The 26,197-nt window shown below is 42.8% G+C and overlaps 1 protein-coding gene across 2 annotated transcripts in view; it reads right to left on the bottom strand.

Moving 5' to 3' along the window:
* Window positions 1-5,980: 5,980 nt before the first annotated feature.
* The window catches only part of otog (otogelin), a 60,405-nt gene continuing 40,188 nt past the window's right edge, over window positions 5,981-26,197 (bottom strand). For both annotated transcript variants that reach the window (XM_071489543.1, XM_071489544.1), the window contains exons 36-56: window positions 23,284-26,027; window positions 22,537-22,714; window positions 21,979-22,130; window positions 21,776-21,865; window positions 21,487-21,673; window positions 20,278-20,498; window positions 19,748-19,886; window positions 18,747-18,935; window positions 18,225-18,434; window positions 18,010-18,114; window positions 16,629-16,733; window positions 16,421-16,522; window positions 16,184-16,282; window positions 15,886-15,926; window positions 15,504-15,579; window positions 15,036-15,214; window positions 14,145-14,249; window positions 13,735-13,854; window positions 13,073-13,118; window positions 9,032-9,111; window positions 5,981-8,873 (exon numbers count right to left, since the gene is read on the bottom strand). In XM_071489543.1, coding sequence (XP_071345644.1) covers window positions 8,673-8,873; window positions 9,032-9,111; window positions 13,073-13,118; window positions 13,735-13,854; window positions 14,145-14,249; window positions 15,036-15,214; window positions 15,504-15,579; window positions 15,886-15,926; window positions 16,184-16,282; window positions 16,421-16,522; window positions 16,629-16,733; window positions 18,010-18,114; window positions 18,225-18,434; window positions 18,747-18,935; window positions 19,748-19,886; window positions 20,278-20,498; window positions 21,487-21,673; window positions 21,776-21,865; window positions 21,979-22,130; window positions 22,537-22,714; window positions 23,284-26,027 — 5,369 coding nt within the window. In that variant the 3' untranslated portion in view covers window positions 5,981-8,672. The remainder of the gene's footprint in view (window positions 8,874-9,031; window positions 9,112-13,072; window positions 13,119-13,734; window positions 13,855-14,144; window positions 14,250-15,035; window positions 15,215-15,503; window positions 15,580-15,885; window positions 15,927-16,183; window positions 16,283-16,420; window positions 16,523-16,628; window positions 16,734-18,009; window positions 18,115-18,224; window positions 18,435-18,746; window positions 18,936-19,747; window positions 19,887-20,277; window positions 20,499-21,486; window positions 21,674-21,775; window positions 21,866-21,978; window positions 22,131-22,536; window positions 22,715-23,283; window positions 26,028-26,197) is intronic.

Below are 26,197 nucleotides of genomic sequence, written 5' to 3'. Positions count from 1 at the left end.
CGTCCAGTGAACGCTGTCTGTCTGTCAAACGTTCTGCTTTCTGTCTGTTATGTTGCATTTCTCCATCTCGCCCTTTGTAAAGCAGCTGAAATTTCTCTGCACATGTATCACAAAAGGTGATTTCAGCAGAATATGAGTGGTGGAGAGAATCACATTCACTCAGGTAACTCCTCAGATTTTGCACATCAGTCTGTTTACAGGTGTTGGGGATGTGCTGCTGCAGAAAGGAGTAAAGCCTTCGGTGTCCCCAGGGAGACGTAGGAGCTTTGAAGCATTGTGGGTAATGTGCACCAGGTTTTGACAAGAAAGAAGAACAAAAAAGATAATATCTGGTTTGAAACTTTTTTTAAACTGTCCATTGTGTCCAGTGTGTAAATATGAACATATTGTATAATATGATGCATTTTAAAAGATTAAACTATCCAACATAAAAGATTTAGAGTTCCACATAAACAGTTACAACATTAACATGCTCCTCACATGTTAACACATTAATCGATAATAATCCAGTAATATAGAATATATGATTTTTGAAACTCTGATTTACAGTTTAACCTTTTAAAATACACCATCGCACCTATGAGGCCTTGGCTTTGGCTGCGCTGCTATAATGAATAAATGACAATAACAAACAAAACCAGACAAGTTAAATACAGTGAGGTGTGTGTTTAGGTGCTTTGTACTGGACTTTTCACACAATCTCAACAAATTATACATTATCCATACAAGCTCTAACTCTCCGGATTCTGTCTGTGCAAAGCACTGTGGGATCCCCATAACACTGCAACAGCTGTTGACACAGATTTGTTTCAGACTTGTGGTTTTAATTCATTTTTCCAAAAAATAAAATAGATGAATTAAACAAAAAACCTCAATTACTCCAAAGTTTGTGCCTCTGTAAGTTGGTTCAGTGTCTCTTCTGCTCATTCTGACTTTGTGGTTATAATTTAAAGATTTATGACTGAAATTAAAGTGGCTGAAGAACAGTAACCGTTTTATCTTTCCTACATTATTTTCAGGCTTGTGGAGTCTGTTAAGGAGGTAGAACAATCAGCCCCCCCCCCCCCCCCCCCCCCCCCCCCCCTTTCCAAGCTTCACTGTGTTTTGGTCTTGAGAACAGATCAGGTCTTCACTCCTTTCAGGGGTCAAAGGTTAAATCAATTCAACCTGCTCTCTCTATCTGCTCCTGCTATGACAAAGCCATCAGGTCACTTCCTGTAGAGGGGACAAATGTCCAGCTCTCCCTTTCTGTCCCTGGATGTCACCTGACAGTCGGGGTCTGGCCTTGTCGTCAGCTGTTTTTTCAGTCCTCCTCCTCCTCCTCCTCCTCCTGGTGGATGTAAATCAGAGCGAGGCTGCCGTCCTGTTCAAAGACACGCTGGCAAAAGGAACAGTGATTGAAGTGGTGATGGCGCTGATGTGTTTTATGAGCTTCTGACCTGAACAGGAAGGAAGTGGCTGAAAAATGGACTCATCAGTACGTCACTGTCAAAGTCTGTATCTCCATCATCCTGAACTGGTCTTCTACAAAAAAACAAAACTTAAACTTAACTTCACATTAAGTGGACATACCTGAAAAAAATGGATTCAGGCTGTCTCAGTGTTTTCTGTCTCTTCATGTGATCCCAGACTGACTGATGATGCTGAGATCAGGACTCTGAACATATCAGTAAAATGTTCACTGTCTTTGTTATTAGTTTTCTTTTTACACTGTTTTATGATTCTGTTGTGGTAAAGACTCTGGTCTGGTTAAATACAGAGAAAGTTCACAGTGACTTCAGAAAAACGTCTTTTTTTTGCATTGAACCTAAACCAACATATTTCTCTAACTTTAACCAAACCAGACAGGACTCTGTTTTCTTTTACCTGATGCCTATTTAGCCTTTTTCAATCTGTTACTACTATGTCATTATTATTTATTAATTCTTTTATTTTATATTCTTCTCTGACTCAATTTGAAGCCACAGCGTCCAGTCTGCATCTGAGGGATTATACTACACATACCACCAACCACCCTTTACCTCCTCATATTAACCACAAATAAAGCATAAATAACATTTTTACAAAACACAGAGAAGCAGCAACATCTGGAATAAGCTTCCAGATGTCTGCTCCAACCTTTGCATTATATTAAATTTGAGATTTTATTCATATCTTACACTGTAATTCATTTATTTATCCATCTCCTTATTCAGTTTTATTTCATTTAAGCTTTTTGTCTTCATTTATTTATTTCTTTTTAGATAATATTTATTGTACATGTCCTTATATTGCTTTGCTTTTCCTTTATATCTTCTCATGATGCTTTTTATGTAAAACACTCTGAATTCCCTTGTTGGTTTTAAATGTATTGTTTCTGTGATTTCAAGCTGACACAGTTTCTCAACACTTGTTGAGTTGTGTCGTCCATCACAGTGAACATCAAGCCTCAGTTAATTATTGTCAAAGTTACATTATATTTGTCTGGTGATGCATTTGAATGATGAGACAAGTCTGCAATAAATTACAGTAAATTTGACAAATCAGTGCAGACCCGATGTTCACTGTGATGAATTCCAAAGTCGAGCAAGTCTCAAGAATCTGCTGAGAGTTTTTTCCTAAAAGTTAGTCGTGAACATTAAAGACAAACCAACCAGCAACATCTGTCAGGTGGTGCAGAAACTCTCACTCTGTCTGTAGGTTGCATCAGGTTCTTGTTCTGAGTCTCCAGCTCCTGGTTGTAGAAAGTGTTTCAGAGCTGTAAGATTGTTGGTCACAGAATTAATACAAACATGCAGCTCTTATGGTGGGGGTTCGGAGTTGGAGGGTGCAGCTGTTGTAGCAGGATTACCAGGGCAAGCCGATCCCTCACAACCCCCCACCCCCACCACCACCCTCACAGCCACAACACAACACAACACAACCCCTCCTATCCCCTCTATGGACATCAGAGGTACCTGTAATCTCTAACTGTGAAATCTGAAGGTTTAAAATGTGTTTCTGTCTCATTAAGTGCGACTCTATGGTGCGTTCAGGAGCACTTCAGCTGAATTATATAAGTTGATAATTAAAGTTGAACTTGAGATCAGATAAGTGCTTTATTCTTTTTTAATGAACATTTCTGGATTGTGCACAGATTATCACACAGGTAAAATGCCCCACACCCCTCATACTGAAAAGCATGACTCTGACTGAAAGAGCCACTTTGTGGTTGCTTGGTATCATTGTTGTCATTCTGTGTTTAGTTATACTCACTTTGTGTCTATTTGTAATTGTTTTGTGTTTGTTTTTAGTCATCGTGCTTCTCTTTTTGGTCACTTTGCATCTTCTTTAAAATGTTTTTTGTCTCTGTGTGGTTGTTTTACAGTCATTTTGTGTCAAGTCAAACTGATTTTGTGTCTTTTTGTCTTGTTTTGTGTTGCTTTTTGGTTCCTGTTTGGTGGTTTGAGTCTCTTTGAGATAGTTCTGTCTTCCTAATCTTTTAACTGACACAGAGGCCCTGGTCCAGGACCCCTGATACCCTTAGGACCCTGGGCCTGTGCCTGGTAGGCTCTCCAGTAATTCCTCCACAGCTGCCATGTTGTAGAGAACAAAAACAGACCATGACTTCATCTAGAAGGCAACAGTCAGCAGTGAACTGCAGCTGCATCAACATGATACTAATTTCACTCACTGTGGCTGAACACAGAAGCTTCAGCCAGGTTTCTTCACTGCTGCAGATTGTTTTTACATGTAACTCAGCAGTGACATCAGTGAGCGTTTCAGGCTGTGATCCAGCTGACAAGACGTCAGCAGCCACACCAGCATCCAACCTCCAGCCTGATCAGATGATCACTATTTGCCCTTCCCCGTTCCTCAGCGTAGGCTTACAGGAGAGCTGAACCAGCCTCCTCAGGATGATCAGGTTCAAGCAAAGGCCACATACGCACCAGCCAGGTTTCCATCTAAACCTAGCGTGAATTTTCACCAGATTCGGTGCAGCAGGTGGAGCTGATTCTCCAGTCATGTGCCATCAAACGGTCCCAGAAGAAGAGGGTGTCATTTAAACGTCAGCTGAACAAAAACAATGTAGAAAACGTGACATTAATGTTTGTTAGAGTCTCCTCATCGCTCCACACACCTGATGTTTTCATGTCATCACTCACATGCTCCGTGTCCATCTGAATTTATTGATTAAGTCTGTTTCCATTTCACTTTGTCATATTTTGCATTTATCGATTACTTCAACTTCCTTAATATTTAAACACAAATGTGGCATTTTATTTGGAATTTGTCAATGGAGCAATAAAAGCTATTAAATGATAATTGCAGAGCTTAGCTGAAATATTTTTACAATGAAAACTGAGAGATTATAATAAGGTTTCATTATTCATCATACACCACCATCACTCATAGTCAGACCACATTCACTGGTCATATCTTACGTTTAACAGTGATATAACTGTGGGAATATTGTGGAACAAAATGCCAACAGTACCAATGCAGAAACACTTATGTCCATGAATCTTTCCTCTTTGAAGATTGAAACTTGATCCAGATTAACAAATCAATCTTTAAACTGTTTTCTAAGAACCAAATTAGCTGGAGGAGAATTCACAGGATTACTTTAGCCTGATAACTCCCCGTCAGCCCGAGTTAGTTAAGCCACATGTGAACAACAGGCCTTGGGTTCTGTGCTGGGACAGAATCGGATATGAGGGTGACTGCCCAGCTTACATGTCTGCTATAAACTGTTAGTCCCTGGATTTTGTGGGTTCAGGGCTCAGTGTCATTTTCCCGCCTGCCCGTGCCAACATGCTGCAGCATGTAATCAGCCGTGTGTCGAGACCAGCCAGCAGGTATGGAGTCTGAGCCGGCTTTACTGCCCTTACTTCCTCTCAGTATCCATCTTCACACGTCTGGTTTAGCAGTTGATTGATACGGGACACTGGGTCTCTGAAATTAAAGAAGTAATAGCAACATGGTCTGAGCAGTGACACCAAACTGTCTCACATCTGCTGTGGAGTCTGACTCGAAACGACGAAGACTGGAGCCAGAATAAAGACTTCACCATGTTTCAGTGTTGACGTGTAAACACAGAGAGAGCTTCTACATGACAAATATCTACAAGTATTGAAGTGAAAATTACATTATCTGATACAAGATTTCAATACCAAACCTTTCAGGGTTTTACAAAGCTAAACTGCTGAGACCATCAGAAACCAGTGTATTTGTCCTAAAGCCCATAGTGAGCAGCTTATTTTTCTCACAACAGTGGGTTGGAAACAACGAAATAACACACAAAAACATTTACTGTAACATTACTCCCAATGACTGGCTAGAAAAACTAAGAACTTTGTAAATAAAATTTAAAGGTCCCATATTTTACACTTTTCTGTTTTATGATCCATAAGAAGATATTTGTGGTTTGAAGAACCAAAAACCAACTCAGTGTAGTTTTACATCTGAACCTCTCCTCTGATTGGCTGACTGTTTTCTGAATGATCCAATAAAAATATAGCAGATTTCAGGTAAACACTCAGAGAAGCTAATTCCCGCAAATCTGGGTGGTGGGTCCAGGTGGTCGGGGCTTCGGGTATGGCTGAGCGCGTGGTTGTGACATAACAAAGTTGCAGAAGTCCTGACGGTTGGTTTTAAGGCTCAGTTTCTGAATACAGGCTGTGTGCATTTCTCTGTGGACTGAGGCTTTGATACTTTCACAGTATTAATGTAGAACCTAAACCTGCTTTATAATCACAAAGGACATGAGAATCTCACTGTATACAACATGGGACCTTTAAGGCTTTGTAAAACCTTCCAAATCCTCTTTTTTTTGTTTGCTTGTTTGTTTTTTGAGGAAACAAAAAAAAAAAAAATGTCATCTTTGTCTGACCTGCAGATAAACTTTAGTTGGCCACTAGGGGGCAAGAGAAGATGCTGACAATGAGCACAGTGCTGTAATAATAAGCAGGGACAACGTCGTGCACTCTGTCCTGTCATCTCATAAACAGAACAAACAAAGTTTAGTTTTTCCAAAGGACATATTTATTGAAAATGCAAATGTACATTTGTATGATACAAATCCTCTTTAACTCGTCTATCCAGGTGGGTCTGTTTGATATGAATGAACACATAAAAAATTTAATCCACAGAGAAACATACAGCTATAACACACCACCTTATATAGTCTTTGCCTCAGTGTTCAGTCGTCGGGAATAAAACCAGATCGAAGTTCTGGACCCAGTTTGGTTTGTTTGTTCTGCACTTGGGCCGAAATCTCCTCTTTTCGTCCACAAAGTCAGAACAGCTGTGCTCTATCAAACTCCAATAAATAAATAAAGTGCTCCACATACAGCTGGATTGAGATCAGTTGATACACCTCACTAGCACTGATTATTCAAAATATATGTGTAATCAGTAGATATACAGTTTATTGTTTTCTTACTAAAAGTCAAATATCTAAGAATTTGATATTGAAAATCATTTTTAAAAGTTAGGAAATTGAGTTATTTACAAAAACAAGTCACAACAGGAGGAAGTCTGGTCAAATAGGAAAGGATGACAGTGGTGGACTGAACAGAGGTTCCCTCTGAGCGCAGTCACACCTCAGGGCTCGAGTGTCTGCAGCCATAGAAAACTTTTTAAAAATGCATTTTCAACATGTTTGTTAGTCTGTAGCCTGTGCAGCAGAGGAGTGCTCTGTGAAGACGAGCAGAGGAATGAGTTCACACTGAACAGTTCTCCTCCCTGCAGGCTGACAGGGAGGTGGCGGTGCAGCAGCAGATCTGTGCAGCGTAACGTTTGAACACTGTGCTTCAAATCGTCTGTGGTCCAACAACAGACTTTTAAGATGGAGCAAACACAGAACATCTGCAAAATTATTTACCTGTGTGTTCATGAATCATTTTGACATCAAGTAATCATCAGTACTATTGAGACACAACAGAGTAACTTCAGTAAACGGGCTCTCTAAACTCTCTATTTCACAATTTAGGTCAGAAAGAAGAGGACACTCTTCTGCCTTAGAGCTAAAATAGTTTGAGTTTCTCGGGACAGCAGACGAGAAAAAAAGCTGCTTATGTGATAAAATACAAAGAACAAAGTCTAATGACTTCCTTTTGCTCTTATAATTTAATTTACAAATATAGGCATGAAGTTTCGCTCATGGATGGTTGACAGTCAATTTCTTTGATCAAGTAAGATCAATTCCATGACATTTATTATTGGCAGTTTTCTTAGGGAATCAATATTCTGACAAAAATGCCAAGAGATAAATTATCATAATCATTTTGCAGCTGCTGTAAAAATACTCACATACTTGTAAAATAAGAGTAAAGAAAAAGTTACCATGAAAAGTGAACATGCTTCTGTACTGCAGATCATAAACTGAGCCCAATACAGTGTTGGTGCCGTTACCTCTCACCGAAACAGCTGAAGTGAAAGTGTTGAAGTTAAAAGATCTTTTGTCGTCAACACCTTTAGTTTGTCGTAGAATAAAACAAGGAAGCTGTGAAAATAGCAGCTTTCTTGTTTTTTTTCTACAAAGATCCTCTAAAATAACCTAGACAAAAAGACCCAGAGGCACAGTTTGTACACAGGCAAGGCAGGCAACTGCTTGTGGCCCAAGGCTGTTAGGGGCCCCAGAGGGCTGTCAAACTTTACTTCACAGCAGTGTCTCAAAATGTGGCTCCCTACCCCTTAAACAACCTATGGACTATGCGCAATGACATCTCAGTAGGAAGCCCCCCTCAAAGGGCCCCATCTCATTCCCTGGATGATTTGCAATAACATCTCAAAAGCAGTGTTGGCAGCTGTTTTTAGTAAAGCCACACATACATATAAGATAAAAAAAATCAAAAGATAGTTCAATTAAAAGTAAAATTATTTTGAAATTGAAATTTAATTATGTTTTTATTAAGAAAGTTATTAATTGTGTTTTTATTGTTCTAAAATCTATAGTTTGTAAATTCTACTAAAGTGAACATTTGGTATTAAAACTTTTCTTAGATTCCGTGCGTTTTTATTGTATTTATAAAATAATTATGATAAATGCTGATTAGAACAACCACATCTTTTTTTTGCCCTGGGCCCCAACAGACTCTAGAATCACTGCTGTGGGTACCCACTCAGAAGTGTTGATAAATAAGTGAACTGCAGTGATACTTCAAGCAGACTTTGATGAGTCATTCAGACTGTTTAAAGGCAGAAAAGTCCTCATTGTGTTGTTTGGTGTCGTGTTCACCACCAGAGAAAGAAAAGACAGCAGCTGTCTGGCTGGTGGAGGAGGAGAGAAACTGGACAGATGGGAAATGTGGTTCTTTTGGTTGAGAAACGTGAGTATTATTAGCATCACTGGTGTGAATAATAATCAATGGTATATGTTACGTATACCAACAAGATGATTTACTGATGTTAAAATGATACACAAACGATTTTAATACTAACACTGCTGTTGATAAATAATTGAGTAATATTGAATCTTGCAGCCTCAAACATTTTCTCTGGTAAATCTAAATCCTCATAAATGATAAATAAAATCATGTGGTGTCATTAGTCAGCTTGTCACCGTCAGTACGTGCTGCCAGCAGAGGCACCAGAACGACTTCCTGTGAGATCATTTCGGCCCTTACACATCCTACGTCAATCATGCAGTCCTCATCATACTTGTGTGTGTGTGTGTGTGTGTGTGTGTGTGTGTGTGTGTGTGTGTGTGTTCAGGACCACTGGCAGGAGCAGTCAGTGGGTTCCTGGATGGTGTAGCTGACCCAGGTGGCGTTGCTGCTGCAGTAGAGCTGCACCGAGCGCCGCTGCAGCCCCGTCTCCCTGCAGCACTTGCAGAAGCGAGCGTACGTGTTGATGTTGTAGTTGTAGATGCTAGCGGACGGACACTTCCCGTCACATGACACGATGTTCACCTGCAGGACACAGAGGGTCAGTGCAAAAGGACCAGTGGAGTATACTACTTCTATAGTTGATAAAACGTCATTTTGATGTCCCTGTACACTTTTCCTCTACATATTGTTTTTGTATTATTGTCAAGTCTCCACATCCTGACAACGGACAGGAAACATACCGGCCTGTTGCTGCGGCAGTCGTTCTTCCTGATCGTCATCCTCACCGTCACTTTCTGACACGACTTTCCGTCTTCTTTGCCTGTTCACACGACAACAGATCAAAACAAATCAGCTGAAATATCCAGAAAAAAAATCTGATCTGTGCACAGACACAGCAAACACCAGGAAAGAGAAGAGGATGATAGAGAGGAACACAGAGGCTGTCGATCATGCACAAGCTGTGAAGATGTTTTAGTGGATGGACGAGACGGAAGAAACTTTATAGTTAGAAAGTAACAAAGGAGGAAGGTTCCCAGTGGGAGAAAATACAAACAAAGCTTCATTCAAATGAGACAAAACAAATAGAACCACATCATACATTTATCATTCACATGAAATGAAACAAAACAACAGGGTGTGTAAACATGCTCCATTAACACACAGGGACACACAGTGATGCATCAGTGCAGCTGCCATATTGGTGATGAGGAAGCTGTACCTCTGTCTCTCAGGGCAGGTTTATAATTATCAGAACTCACTGAATCTTCACCTGAGTTTCCAGCAGTTTGGTTTGTTATAAATGCCAAACATGTGGGCTTTCATACCTAAATACTTGAAATAGTAATAATAACGTAATAATATTTCTATGATATAGTTGTAATGTGACTCTATGCTACATAGTTTCTAAGCAGCTTAACTCATTATAAGGACAGTCACTTGACCTTATGTTACACTAAAATAATGAGAACTTCTATTCAATATGTAGAATATTGTACAATAACTTCTCACCTGTGAAACGTTTATTCTCAACTGTCTGGTTTTGTCATTTCTTTCATTAGAACAGTAGAATAGAAACAGTCAGAACCTCGGTGTAGTCAGTATGGCAGCAGCAGAGACGCCTCTCACAAGCAGGAAGTAAAATATATGTGTATTTATCTACGCGAGTCATTGGGCATAAAAAACAAATAAACAGACACCAGAGCATAAACTCAAAGCTGCTATGTGGGGCACTTATCCATTTTCCTGTTTATACGTTTACTTAAGTTACATTTTCAGTGCAGTACTTTTACTTGTATCAGAGTATTTTCACAGTGTGGTATTAGTACTTTTACTCAAGTAAAGTATTTGAATACTTCCACTCATATACTAAGGCCTGTGGTGTAAGCATGGTGTATCAGAGCGTAGAACGTATTTTGAAAATTCTTTTGTGAAATGTTGGAATAATTGTTAAGTTTCTCCCTGAGAGTCACAGTTTGAAATTTCTTCTTAAGTTTTTGAACTTTGACTTTTTGTCATAGGAGGACATATTTCCCGACACACCTTCAGAACTGATTTGGTTTCATTTTGATTCAAACTTTGTAAGCCTTCGGCTCTCAACGAAGGCGGACGCATCTTCCCCCTCTCTCCTCTCCCTTTTTTCCCTGCTTTGCTTCTCACGTCTCGTCCTGTCTTGTCTAAACCTTGGAAGCCTCTCTCCTGCTCATGGAATTGGTCAACTGGTCTCTCAACGCAATTGACAGGATCTTCTCAGGATCTTCTGTCTGCCCTGGCAGAACGTACGCCGCTGGCAACATGAGGGACTCCTGGGAGCAGTGGAGGGTCGTGTGCCTGGCGATTCTTTCCGTTGAGGACATCGAAGATCTCTATATATTCGGAACTGTGATATCAGGCTTTCTGCTGATTGGATTAGGCATTGCCCTGGTGTATCGGAAAATTCGGAAGACGGTGACAGCAGTCCAAATCCCCACACTGCCCAACATAATTGATGGAGTGAGTAAAGCTGTAAGCACTCAGACTGTGATTGTGAACCGCAACTTGGGAACCACCTTGGAAGGAGCTATTAATGCTCAGACTGTGGTCATAAATCGCAATATGGGCCACATCTTGGAGAAGCTTTCAGCTTTGCAAAGGAAAATGGATGAAGATGACCAGAATGGACAAACAGAGTAAGCTGTGTCTATTGAAATACGACTGCTCGCCCTAACCCAAACATTCATAATCTAATCTGCGTTCCGGCCCCCTGCTGGAACAACTCCCCCACGAGATCGCTGCAGTGAGACGCTTCTACTCCTAGCCCTCCCTCCCTTCCTCCACGGACACCTGTCGATTGTTGACTCCGTCCGGGACCTGATCAAGGATGTCTCCATGGCAACTTGCTGTGTTATCGCGATGACACCCTGCAAACTGAGGCACTGATTGTGAACTAGACGAAGCGACTCTCCAGGCTTATGCACACACACACATTCACGGACACTTCTCACATGTACATATGCAACTCACCCCAACCCCCAACCCCATCCCACGCCTTCGCCGCTTCCATTGTGTTGTAAAATGTGTTTATATATGCTTATGTTGCCGAGGTTGCCCCCCCCCCACTAGGAGTATAGTTTGGGTTCTGTTTTTTTTTTTTTTTCTCCTCTCCTCTCCACTTGTTTCTCCCCATTTCCTCCCCCCACCTTTTTTAATGGCGCCGCGGACGGCTGCCTCGGTGTTTTGGTGCGCTCATTGCATCAATCACCAGGAAAAATTCCTTGTACGTGAAAACATACTTGGCAATAAAACTGATTCTGATTCTAAATGCTCCGACTGTCAGTCACCAAACACTGTCTACACAGAAAATGTCTCTGACTGTTACTGCAATGCTCAAAATAACTCCTCCCATGTCATCGTGCTGATGAGTCTGTGAGTGAGCCTGTGTGAACCCACTGTGACGTCACCCACTGGTTTGACTCACTGTAGCCACGGCCTAATACGTACCCTGCTGAGACCATAAACAAAAAGTTAACTGAGGTAATAAATCAGTGAGAAGTAGATGTTTTCACATAGACTTCAATACAATCAGACCAGTGCCCCCTGGTGCTCATTAGACAGAATGCAGCTTTAAGGCTCTTCAGCATTGGCTTCACTTTTCAGACCTGGAGTCTACGTTCATCTTTATAAACAGTCCATGGTGCTGATAAAATGCCTCACACAGTAGCTTCAGTTCTCCACACAGCTCCCCCGGGGGGTGGAGCAGCGCTGCAGCTGTGGTGCAGCAGCATGCAGATCCTCTACAGCAGCTACATGATGGGGGAAAAGCCCCCCCCCCCGACACCAGCCCACATCAGTATCTACTGACACATGCAGACGTCTAAGCCCAACTACTGGGCCACTACCAACAGCACATTGTTGACAATCAACAATGCACTGCCCAGACAGTGCTAAATGGGGAAAGAGTTTAGCTGTCATGTACATGTACATGATCCACAGGGAGGGGAGGGCTGGGGTAAATACATGTCTCTGTCCTCTCAAGTGTGGCATCATTCGTTGGCCGATAGGAAGGATCCTGCCTCCTTTGAGGGAGTTTAACAGCTTCATGAAGTGAGAAGAATGTAACATACAAATATAGATTTCACTCTGTGGCCTGTTCTGGTTTTCAGTAAATTTAAATTTGACTGAGACCTGAAATGAGACAGCAGTTGAGAGGACTGTTGTACAGAGGGGAGGGGGGGTTGTAGTCAGACTTTGGGATTTCCTGTGTGTTTTGTCCTTATTGTTTTGGAGGGAGTACATTGTTGAATATCAACAATGGCACTGATAAGCCTTGTTGTTCTGGTACCTCGTTCACAGTTTGTGTTAACTGCGGGAGTCAAGGGGCTAACGGGGAAAGGGAACAGAGGGAATCCAGTACCTGGTGGGATTGGTACATGATGGTAAGCTGCAGCACACAAACCACAAACCCACTCATACGTCACTGGATGCTTTTCAGCGAGAGCTACGTCAGTCATTCGGCGCTTTGAAAAGGTTATCTGTCGCCACGGTTTCCGACTGATGAGGCAGAATTCACTGAAAAGCACACTGACTCTGATCTGAGTCAACAGCAGACAAATGTCATGGAAAACAACAGCTGGGATCCCACATGAGTCACTTCAGACAATATGGTTGAAGACTTTGGACAAACTGAAGGGCAAACATGCTGGAAACATGTTGAGCGGCAGGAGAAGGCGCTCTTCAGTGTCGGCTGCAGCCTACAGCTCTACACTAACTACCAGACTGCTGCTACGCTCAGGTCAGATACTCACAGGTTTTGCAGCATCCGTCCATGAAACTTACGACAGTTCCACCAATCTGAGTGCAGATGAGAGTCAAAATGTTAAGATAGTTTAGACTGAAAATTCTCTTCACGTTCTAAACTCTGCCCATCTTCTACATGTTGCTCTGTTTGAATAAATCTCACAGACCTGAACCTTGAACTTGTCTTGTTATTTTTTTCCAGGTATTTACTCTCTATCCTTGGTTTTCTCCTCATTATGTTTCAAACATGTCATAAATATAGTTTTGCCTGTTTTTATATTTAAACCATTACATGCGCTTTCCTTCCTTCTTTCCTTCTTTTTTTTTAAATTCCTGTGTCCAGGAGTGAATAAAAAATGCAGTGAATTAACATGTAGAAGTATGTGACAAAGTTCAGGGTGACCAACTCTTCATTTTTTTAAGCTATAAACATGTTTGTATATTGTCTACATAATGACTATAATAAGCAGAAACAGAATCATACATTATAAAAAACTCATTGCTCTGCCTCTGAAATATGATGTGTGCAAATTTAGTTACTGTGAAAACCCTGGAAGAGAATAATGATTTAAAAGTCATTTTTATTTGACCTTTATGAATTAATTCAGTTAAATGTGTGACTTTGGTCAAGAGTGTGTGTGTGTGTGTGTGTGTGTTGCTGCATGCTGACCTTCACACACTCTGTTTCGTTGAAGGGGGGGCAGCTGAAGGAGTAGGAGATGAGTGTGGGTCCGGACAGAGTGTCTGTGCAGTCGAACTTCATGCAGTTGGAGACCCAGGATTTCCCCGGCTGAAAACACACCAGCAACATCAACATCTGTGCAACAGCTGCTGTGCACTAATCTGGTTCACCAACAAGGAACAAAACAGTTCAGGGATTGAAAAGAAATGTTGATCAAAGATCATCTTAAATACTAACAGCATTAGATCCCTCACATTTAACAAACCTGTAAAAATCAGCTGCTGATTTGTGTTAGAATAAATAAAGAAAACCCCAGAAACACTGGTCAGGACATGGCATCAGGATACTCTACAAAGTTTACACCATACAGTTAACCTCGGATCACAACGACCTCCTACCTTATAGAGAGCTGTTGTCCCGTTCTCATGTTCATAGAGGCAGGAAATATTCTTACAAACACCACAACACGTCGACTGGTCTTTGGGAGGGATGTAGATCTGATTCTGAAACACCCACAAACTTTCAAGATTAGTTTTGTTAAACTGTGAAAAAAACTGAAAAGAGGAAAAGACAGAAACTGCAGGAAAAAGAGAAAGAGAAGAGGTAACATGGACTTTAGTTAGATTTGTACAGTATGTGTGTGTGTTTGAGTTGTGAGAGTGTTATGAGAGTTAGTGTTAGGAGTCATGGATGTACACAGGCATTTCTGCAGGGTTCAAATTAAATTTATGACTTTTAAAGACATTTTTAATACCACATAAAATAAAATTTATTACTTGTTTCCTGCCCAAGTGTGAAAAATATCACTGAAAACCAGCAGGAAATTCAGATTTATTTACCACAAGTTAATAGCATTTCAAACACACTTATGTCAACTGTATATAAAAATAATAATAATTATCTTGGTGACAATAAATCTATATTCTGTCATCCAGGAAGAGTTTTTCTTATATTGTTTTGTCTCAACTCACATGAACAGTGACTTTCTCTGGTGATTGACAAATCCTTTCAGCTGTATTTACTAGTGATCAATCAATCAACCACCACCACCAGGTTGAATGGTAAAATCTTTATTGTCTGGACAGTAGGTGGTTCTACCTGTGTGCCTGGAGGGTTTGGCGTCTGTGGCTCTTTTCTAAATCCGTGCTTATGAAAAAAGAAAAGCAAGAAGGACGAAAAGAGGAAGAATCAGGTCAAGATGGAGACAAAGAACTAGAACAAGAAAGCGTTGGCGTGTACTGATCCCTTAGTGACTATGTTACTGGTGTGTGTGTGTGTTGTGGTCTTACTGGTTGGCAGTGGGCGGAGCAGTTGATGCTGGACGTGCGCAGCAGGTGGAAGCCGCTCGCCGGGTCGAGGCTGCGGCTGCACTGTCTGCTGTGACACAAGCCGTCGTCTCCGTGCTCCACCAGAGTCTGACCCGGCCGCAGCACGCCGCGCTCGCCAAACACACACACCGCCTCGCGCACTGAACACACACACGGAGGAGAGGTCAGAGGTCACAGCACAAGGGGCTGGAGCAACTGTACTTTTTAAAGGACTTCATGTTGGTTTATGTTTAAAATCTTTTGTTGTTAATGATTTATACCGAATGCATCATTTTGACTCTTTTTCTGGTTGTGTGCCTTTTAACTGTGAAGCACTTTATGTTTTGTAAGATAAACTAAAACGTGCAGCAGCAGCTCCAGGACACAGAGCCTTTCTTGAATTTGAAGCAGCTTCCCTCCCTCCCTCTCTCCCTCCCCAGCAGCGCTCACCACACTTGTATCTTTTGCAGGCACACTGGTTCTGTGGGTCGGACAGGAAGGCCCGGTCCAGCTGGGCGGCCTCTCCCTGCAGAACACAAACAGAACCAGACCTGAGTCACAGAAACTCAGAGAAACACACAGAGAAACATGAACTAAACTAGTGGTATCTTCAAAATGTCAAAGCTTGTTGTCAGCCTTTACATTTTTTATTATATGTAGTTGTTTTATAAATGTGTTTTCACAGCTGATGCACAATGAAACATGAAAATCAGCAAAAAGGTTTTACATTATAAAAACTCACAGACAGTGAGTTCTACAAACATATACACCACATAAAATACAACATGAGATGTCCGAACAGAAAGACTGAGTTTTAAAAGTCGAGACGTACCAGGCCACATTTTGGGGAAGCAATCTTCTCACAGGAACACTCTGACAACAGAAAACATAGACGATCACATTTTAGCTTTATCTTTTAGACAGATTGATAGAGACAGCAGTATCATCATAAAAAAAATGTGCCGATTTAAAACCTATTTAAATCTTCTCCATGCAAAAAAAGGATGTGGATCTCATACTAACTAAATTTGAATCTGTTTAAAAATGTTGCAGACCAATGAAATACAGACTCTGTAGTACAGGTTTGTCCAACATGACCTGAACACATCTTGAACTGTCACTAGTCGTACCACATGTCTGGTTGGGGCAGCAGCGACCTGGACCAGACACCGACACCACGGACATCCCAACAGGACAACTGATCTGAGGACACCGGTAGGGCTCACACACTGTACACACACACACACAAATGCATGTATGTATTCAGAGCTGTTTTATTATTATTGAGAACAGAGGATGTAAGTTTGTGTCAGCCGGACGGAAGTGTTTTTCTGCGTTAAGTCGTTAAAGTGTGTGTGTGCTCTGACCACAGTGGTAGGCGGGGCAGCAGCGGTCGGTGGTGTTGCCGTCGACTGTCAGCACCTCACCGTCCTGGCAGAGAGGAGGCGTCTCCAGACAGGAGGAGCACACTGCAGGAAACACACACTTCATTCATCACACTGGTGACTTTGAGTTAACTGATGATTCACCGACGGCTGAATGTGACACAGGAAACACAGAAGTGTGTGAACTGACTGCAGATATGGGCCAGGCAGCAGCTGCCGTCAGCTCTGGTGGCGATCAGAGTCTGGTCCTCTCTGCAGGTGGGAACGTCCGACTCACAGAGCTCAGGATCGCACTCTGTAACACACAGACACTGATTCATGCAAAAGTTCCCCATTTTGGGACAGTCACTATTTCACTGAGCGTCAGGTAAAAAATCTGCCAGCTACTGGCTCCTCTGAAAATCAATAATTAGCATATTGGCCTGAATATAAGACAACGACGATTGAAACACAATTCCCTATTTTCCTTTCCCTCTTTTTTAAGACAGTAAACACTTTGTCCTTCATCCTGTTGGGAACGTTTCCCTGAACTACCGTTAATCCAAGGAGAAGAGATGCTGCATTCATGATACGTCAGAAAGTCGGAAATTACAAGTTCCGTGACAGAAAAAATTATTTGAACAAATGAACAGATCAGATTTCTTTGCTCAGAAACTCGTCCAGAAATTCAGGTCCTCGATTTACCTGAAGTGAAGTCACAACAACCACAAACATGTCGTCCTCCGTCGTGACTGATAAGGACAGTAATATTAATTATTACTCATTATTACTTATTATTATTAATTATTACTTATTTTATTAATTATTATAATAAAACTATTTAATTACTTTTAACAGGTAATTTATTACTGAATGTTAGATTTACAGTCTGACTACATTAGTGAAGTTGATGTTTGTAATTGATATTAATCCATTATTCTACTCGATCTTCACTGATATTAACATGAATGTCTGGTGATGATGTTACCGTGGGCGTCCATACTGTTTTCCAAGTTGATCATGTGAACACATTTTTTTCGTAATGTTCCTCTCAGAAGTTTCTGAGTTTACTGTTGTCATAAATGCAGCTGAGTCCTCATCACTGAAGCTTTTTCTCTTGTTTGACTTAAACATGAAATACACGACTATGTAGAAACACATCAGTGGACTAACCTCAAACTTTCAGGGTTGACTGTCTCTGAAAGTCTACACTATAAACGGACTGAAAACACTGACTAACTCAGCAATATTAAGGCTCCAAAACAACCCATAACTCCTGATACTTGCTCTGCTAAAAGTTAATATCTATGGGGTGACCTGATAGCCAAGTGGCTGAAGAGGCAGGGCATACTCTTTCCTGCATGTCATGCCCCTACTCTCTGTCCCATTTCTGGTCACTCTCCACTGTTCTCTAAATAAAGACTCACAAATGCCAAAAAAATAACTTCAAAAAAATAATAACAACAACTGATTAGACAGTTATGTGTTATTATTGATTGAATAAAAGATCCCCGACTTTTTCAAACATCATTTCCAGTTTAATTTAACAAAGACAGTGACCAGCGTCTCAGTGTGCAGAGATGTAAACTCACCACACACATAGTCCGGACAGCAGGAGTCCTGTCTGTAGTACGACACCAGCTTCTCCCCATATTTACACTCAGGAGGGAGCAGGTCACACAGGCTCTGGTTACACACTGCAGAGTCACAAATTACATTATCACATCATAATTTTTCACTTCATAAAACACATGAAGACTTGTTGATGCAGATATTTCAAACTGCTCAGGAACCCTCGCGGCCTCACCGCAGACTTTCTGTGGGCAGCAGCTGCTGTCGTCAGCCAGGCTGATGATCACCTCCCCTGCTCGGCGGCACATGGGCACCGCCACGTTGGAGCAGTTGTACTCCACGGGCACAATGGTGTCGTTGTCACAGCGGTACATGCAGCAGGCGTCCTTCGAGGCTTTCCACACCTCACCGTGTGCACGAGGAACGCCAGAGCTGTCGGTGCAGGCTGCAAACACACAACACGCACAAACAGACATGATGCCTTCTCATTGGTTCAAGCTGCATTATTATATAGGGCTTGTACAATTTCAAAATAAGTTTTTAATTCTGCAACACTAGTTTGTGACTTTCGCTTAACTTCTCAATAAAACATTGTGTTAAAAAAGAATAAAAATAGTTAATAGCTGATGAGTTGAATAATTAACGTTTGTAATTTTCAGATTTCCTCAACAATCTCATCCCATCATGATCTAATGCTGTGACTTCCGGTTCCACACCCCCCTGCTCTGTTGTTTGGGCTGTAAAACTGGGGTCTTACCACACTTCTCAGGTGAGATGCAGAGGGCGGAGTACGGCCGGTGGAGGAGCATTCCCTCGGGACACACACAGCCCTCGGTCAGGCCTGAACACTGGTCTGGGTCAGAGTCAAAGTCGTGGTTGGGACAGGACTGAGACGTGCAGGCCGGCAGACAGGCCTGATACCGCAGAGCGTCAGGACACAGGAAGGCTGCCGGAAGAGATGCAAACATGTCGGTGCCTCAAACACATTACTTTACTTTAGAATTTAAAAGATAATGTTACAACTTACCACTGTAAGTACATATTTTGTCATATTAAAAAGAAACTACAATGCATTTAAGTCTGTGCTCATCCACACTGGTACTCAGTTAGGTCAAGTTTCACTCCATGTTTAATAACAACATGTACATTGGGAGGGAGATGTCAATCAAACATCAGAAGAGGGTTCACAGAGTCTTTAATTCTGCTTAAAGCTTTATCTGGTGATTTTGTGTTTTCAGTATTTAGTGATATGACACTTTATAAGTGCTGTCAGCCTCTATTTACATCTCCAGCAGTTTTAAAATACATCGTACATTTGGGTATCAAATAGGGATTTTTCACAGCAGACATTTTAACATGTCAATAGAGGGAAAGCAGGTGAGCCACAGTTTGCAACACAATGGTAAAGGTAGACCAGACCATCTCATTTCAGTTTGGCCTTCACAGTTTACAACGGCTACGAAGGGCCACGCCTTCAATGACCACGTCCTCCGCAGGATGCCATCTATGAAGACAGCTACTGTCACACTGTCATCACCTGTGTTTTTCCTGACCACTGTACACTTTCCTAATTCGGGACAGTGATTAAGGCCGGCAGCAACCTTTACACACAGAGCCATCATTTATCCTGTGCAGTTTGGTTCTGGATTTCACTGCCAGCCTAAGTTTGAATTTCCAGTCATGATAAGAGTTTTGGGCGAGCAGTCTGGAGCTCACAGAGCAGCTGTTTGAATGTTTTACTGACAGTTAGAAACTTACGGCAGTAATCTGGACTCCTCCACTCGATGCAGATATTAAACTTGTGACAGGAAGCCACATAGGCAGCCAAAGCCACACAATGGTTATTGACGTACTCTGCATCTCGTACCCAAACCTCACAAAATGTGCTGGGTGGGACCTGAAAACAAAGAACCATTAGGATAAAATTCATTCAGATACACTCATTATAATAATTATTATTATCACATATAAATGACTATTGTAAGTAAGTGATTCTTTAGAATCTGTGCTCTGCTCTTCTTACGTCTACACATTATTCAGGTGGATGTTATTTAGATTATTTTGTCACGTTACATCTTTTTGCTAGTTTGTATTTTCTAATTTGAGACAGAAATGACGACAGATAAATCAGTAGGATCTTGATAATGGGTTCATATCACATTTAGGTATTTCATGTTTTTTTTATTTTCATCCTGCTGAGAAATAAAACCTGAACCGCAGCTTTACTGGGTTTCAGACAGAGCCTGGGACAGGAACCTGGAGACTAGATCACAGATGGTTTAACGTACAAAGGCGTGGCAGGGGGCGAAGGTGGGGTTCTGCAGCATGAGCAGGCAGCTGGAGCAGTCGCTGGTGGAGCAGTTGAGCTCACGGCGGCGGCTGTGGCTGATGTAGCTGGTGGTGTTGGGAACCTGCCAGCTGTCGATGAAAAGAGCCGGATCCTCGCTAACGCCCACTGTGGTGCCATCGGCTAAAGTCAAGTCGTTGGTTGGGTCTCCGTCACAGAAACCTAATGGGGTCACGAAAACACTAAATTTACTTCATGACATATGAGTCCCTGAATGTGACACATGCATCTTGCTGCTGTAGCTGCTTCATCAGGGTTTCTGCTGTGTTCACTGAATTAGATTTAAGACTTTTTAAAAACTTTATAAAACCATTTAACACCTTTTTCATGGTCATACCAGTCGAGGAATGACAGAAATTATATCACATTCTTGTCAGTGCTTCCCAGTTGTAGAATAATAATAATTTCTAGTAATAAAAATAACCAATTAATGTGTAAAGGTGCTCCCATGTATTTAAAACCTGTTTTAAGATCCAATCTCTTTTCTTTAGCTTTTCTCTTAAAAGTCATCATGAAGACTTGACGCTCACACTCTGTTTTATGCTGTTGTGTTTATTAAGCTTTTATTAATTTACTCATATCCTCTCATATGTCTGTGTTTTTATTTGACTGTTATCATCAATCAAATAATCCCAATATTTAATCTCCCTATACAGCACTTTGGTCAGTGTTTGTTGTTTTTGAATGTGCTCTATGAATAAACTGACTTAACAATGAAATATAGTTTTTAAAACCTTCTAGGACCTTTTATTGAGAAAACTGAACCCAACTCAGTGGTTTCTAAGACTTTTCAAGACCTGCAGGTCCCCTGTTCAGATCAGTGAAGTTTAACTGTCATCACATTTTGAGGCTTTGCCCAATAAAGCTTCTATTGTCGACCGTCCCCATGGAGCACACCTGTCAGCATGACTTTGGTTGGACCTGGTGTCCATATTCCAGTTCTCGCTGAGCTTTTTGAACCAATCGCAAAAAATCCGTCCAAAAGAGGAAACATTTATCTTTCACATAACTGACAAAACTTACAAATAATTGACAGTAACATCATAAAATTCTGGTGTCATCACCCCAGTAAGAGGAAACTGTGCATAATGTTGATACAGCCTGAGAACTAAAGATATTTTTTCTCCTGCAGGAGTGAAACTACTCTTACCACAAAGGCCCTTGGTTGGAAGCTTGTTGCTGGAGCTGTCGGTGTCCATCACCATCATGCCGGTGCTGTGGTACCACTGCAGCTTGAGACCAGCAGGGCTGCGGATCAGGTACATGTTGCCCGTGTCGTAGATCTCAAAGCCGTACTTCTTGAATCGAGGCTTGGCGTACCGTGAATTGACGTAGAGCTGGAGGAAAACGCAAAGAGCATGAAGTCACACGGGAGCTTTTATGTGCTCATCTGACACATAACAAAGAAAAAATCAGGACAAGAAGGGAGCGCTTCTCACCCTCCTCTGCAGCCTGTTGATGATGATGTGGTTGGATTTGTGGGTGATGTTGAGCGCCACCAGACAAAGGTTTGTGAAATTCCAGAGGAACTTGAGAAATGAGAGGAAAATCAGGTAGAAATTGATCAAATCAAATCGAATCAAATCAGTGACTTCTGTTCCCATCGCTGGAAGGACACCTGATAAGTGCAATATCAACTTACCGGTGACTCAGAGTCGGCAGGACACTCCTGAACCAGGACACTGACGGTCTCGTTGGGCAGCTGCGTTACTATGTATGAGGCAGCCTTGTAGATGGCAACGCTGTTCCCATCAAACGTGATTACGTTCAGGTCCGGAAACATTGAGCAGCGACCTGGAACATCAGGGAAAGATGACAGTGAAAGCAGATAAAAGACAATGATCTGCAACTTAGCTTGGTTGCTATCCAAAATGTATTATGTTGATAAATAATTATATCGTAATTATATCACTGCATTTTATGTTTAAGGTGTAAATGATGCTGCCACTACTGCCACTTTTATTTGTTAAATGCTAAGGTACAGGGTCCAGTAAGCAAAGCAGTGAAAGAGTGCCAGAGTACAAAAATGATACTATGAAAATTATTGCATAAGGTGGGAAATATCACAGTATTCAATATTATTGAATATCAGCCCAAACCTATCTGCAACAACCATTGTACAAACACAACGAGAAGATTGTAAACTCATAGATGGAACTTGTTTTTTTTTTTGTTTTTTTAATGTCTGTGTTTTCCTCACATGGACAGTCCCACTGGGGGCAGCACTTGTCTCCGTTGACCAGGATAGCAAAGCCGAGCAGGCCACAGTTCGGGGGTTCAGAGGTGAAGGGACAGCTCTGGGATTTGTTGAACAGGATGAGCTGGTTGTTGACGCAGATGTACTTTGTGCACTCATCAATGATCTTTGCATACGGAGGCTGGACGGAAACAAAATCAAAAAAACTGAAAACCAGGAGTTACACAACAAAAAGGAAACACAGGGATATTTGTAAACAGGAAAGAAAATTTATATTTAGTGTGAAAGGGGCTGATTCAGCTCAAAATAGACATAAACTGTCTAATGAATGTGGAGATTCTTTCTAGACCTCAGGAAAAATATCTGTGATAAAATAATCTAAACTCCAGGATTTCCACTTTTCCTGAGCTTTCAACCATATTCCATGTCCTACTTCAGACACATGGTCATATGCAGTGTCCGTTTGAAGTGGATACTCTGGAAAAATGTTGAAAATGTGTTGACTGTACCTCTGTATAATATTGATAATTGTATCTATTTAAATCAGGAAAAGAAGATGAACCTGAACACTGGCTGCTGCTGTAAACAGTTGTTTGATTAAAGCAGTAGCTGATGCTCTTATTTTGAACTTTAGCTTTCAAAATATTCCTTCATGGATTTTTTTGGTCCACACATAAACAGATAGAAACCAGAAACTTCTAGTAATATGTTTAAATTCTGTGACTGAAAGATTGACGTATAATAACTCACTGTGCACATCCTTGCAGTGGACACAGCCATGGACGTTGTGCTCTCCGCTGGACGTGTGGTCGTTTCCGCTGGTGTGCGAGGAGACGCTGGTGCAGGAGGTGTTGTTGCACCTGGACTGGTGCGATCCACTTTGTCCGGCTCAGGAGTTTGGACTGTGGTGGCAGCTGGGCCTGAAGTCGTAGCGGGAGTCGGTATACCAGGCTCCTGGGTGGAGATGAGGGTCTTAGGTGGAGGTGTTGCTGGTTGGGATGTAGATGGTGACACGTCAGTTTCTTTGGTGGTCATGGTTTTCTCTGTGGTGGTTGTCATGGGGACAGCTGTAGATGCTGTGACCGTTGTAAGAGTAGGAACAGGCACTGGGGCGGTCGTGGTGGTCAGGATGGGAGCTGCTGCGGGTGTTTTGTCACGTTCAGTCGTGCTCGCCGTAGTGACTGACTCAGGAGATGTTGCGACGGTTGCAGATGGCACTCCTGATGTGGTTGTTGCACCGGGGCTTGGTGTGACAGCCGGCGGGCCAGGAGTGGTTGATCTGGTGGTTATTGTTGAGGGCCTTGCTGCTATGGTAACCCTTGCGGTGAATGGCCTGACGGTTGACCTCTCAGTCACTGTGATTCTTGTTGTCACAGGAACTCTGGGAGTCGTCCTGGGGGTGCTTGTCCGTGTCATGGTTGTTGTTGCTGTGGTGGGTGTAGCTCTGGTGGTGGACACCAGCTGGGTGGTGACTTTGTCCAGGAAAGTCGTTGTCCTTGGAGCAGCTGAAGTGGTTGTGTGCAGCGGAGACGGAGATGGAGGCGGAGTGGTTGTAGCTCTTGTTGTCACCTCCACTCGGCCTGTCACTGGGTGTGTCGTCTCTGTAATCGGCAGCGTGACGGGCGTGCTGGTAACAACACCTGGTGGAGCTGTTGTGGAGGACGTGGTGAGGGGTGTCTCAGGAGTACCAGGTGGCGGGGGTGTATCCAGTTTCCTGGTTGTAGTGGCTGCAGTTTGTGCTGTTGAGATTTCAGGAGAGGTTGTAGTTAGGGTAGTGGTGGCTGTGGCAGCAGCTGACGTTGCCGAGGTGACAACCAGCTTTGTTGTTGTCGCTGGAGGATGAGGTACTTCAGTAGTTTTAGTGGAAGTGACCACGTGGATGACGGTTGTGACAGAAGTGACCTCTGGTGTGGTCTTCACAGTGGGGCTGTAGGCTGGGGTGGATGAGGTCTCCTGATGGGTGGGGCGCCATGCCTCAGAGGTCCGTGTGGTGGACACAGGATGGGTGACCCTCTCTGTTGTTGGTGATAGTGATACAGTGGTGGTTTCTGTAGGAGACACTGTCAGCACAATTGGTTTTGTGGTGACAGGAGGACCTGTGGACACGGTGGAGGTTTCTGGTACCTCTGAAGGTCTCGGAGCTGTGGTCTGAGTGGTTCTCTCTGTGGTTGGGACGGCTGCAGACCAGGAGGTTCTCTCAGTATGGGCTGTGGAGGTGGACACAGGAGGAGTCGTTGTGCCTGTAATCTTCTGATCAGCTGTTGTTGTGGGAGCTACAGGTTTTTCAGACACAGTAGTTTCCACTTTCTTTGTTGTTGTCCTCCAGTCTGTAGCAGCTGAGGTGGGAGCAGATGGTGCAGCTGTAGTCGGGGCTACATGGAGTGCGGTTGGCGTTGGTAACTCAGGAGCTGCTGCAGCTGTAGTGGAGGTTGTCAGTTCAGTATGAGTGGTGTACTGAATCTTCTCTGTGGTAACAGGTGGTGTTGTTGTCTCTGGACTTCTGTGTGGTGTTGTTTTACTGGTGGTGAAAGGTGCAACAGGTGTGACTGACTCTGTGGTCTTTGCTGAAGTGGTTGTGGGCAAAGACACACTTCCTGTTTCGAGAGGGGGCGAGGTTGGGAGAGGTGAAGCGGTTGTGAGCGCTGTGCTCAGTAAACCAGGAGGGATGGGTGCAGTTGTTGTTGGGGGTCTCTCTGCTGTTGCAGTCTTTGTACTGGTGTCTGTGTACGCAGTGGTGGCTGTACTGGGAGCAGTCGTTCTGTCTGTAACTACAGACGTCTCTGAGATTGGAGCAGGACCCGGACTAGACGCTGTTACAGTCGGAGTAACTGCTGCTGAATGCGTTGTAGCCTCTGTGGTCTCTTTGGTTGGGTGTACGACAACAGAAGGAGGGGCACTGATGGTGGTTGGCCACACGATGGAGGTGGTGGTCGGTGCTGCGGGTGTACTTGGCAGCAGGAAGTCAGTGGGCTTGGTGGAGGAGGTGAGCCAGAACAGAGCCGTGATGGCAAAAGGTGTGCTGCTGGTCCTAAATGTGCTGGGGCTGAAGGGGCTGGTGGTGGAGCTCAGAGCCGGGGTTGTCCATGCTGTTGTACCTGTCACAGTGGTGGGAGGGGCCTCGGTTACTCTGACGGTAGACAGTGGCTCCACCACCTCTGGCCTGACAGCAGGGGGCGCTGTTGGGGAGGATGGGGGTCCTGCTGTTCTGGAAAGTTCAGGAGCTGCAGAAGGAGAGGTGGGGACTGGTCGGATTGGCTCATCAGGAGCAGGTGGAGCTTTAGTGGAGGTGGTCTGTGTGCTGGCGGCAGGAGCAGTGGTGGTGATTTTAGTGGTAGGACCAGTGTGTGGAGGAGTGGAGGGTTTGGTGGAGGCTGTGGTCTTTAGAGGGGTGGTGGAGGCAGCGGTGGTGGTGGTGGCTGCAGAGGTGACGGGTGAAGAGATCACCTGAGCGGTGGAGGGTGTTACAGGCGGAACAACAATTGGAGCCTTAATGCCTGAAACCAAACAAGACAAAGTGTGAAATGACCATTCAGAAAGGTGATATATGACATTTACAATCATATGTCCCTTATGTCCCTGTATCAAGAGTGATGATATATGTCATTTATAGATATATAAAAATTTTAAATAAAATTTTAATAAAAACCATCGCAGATTATTTTGC

This window comes from Trachinotus anak, unplaced genomic scaffold (genome assembly GCF_046630095.1).
Source record: "Trachinotus anak isolate AG129_WGS33_773 ecotype Australia unplaced genomic scaffold, CSIRO_AGI_Tana_v1 ptg000011l, whole genome shotgun sequence".
Lineage (NCBI taxonomy): Eukaryota > Metazoa > Chordata > Actinopteri > Carangiformes > Carangidae > Trachinotus > Trachinotus anak.
This window is presented reverse-complemented; position numbering and strand designations above follow the sequence as displayed.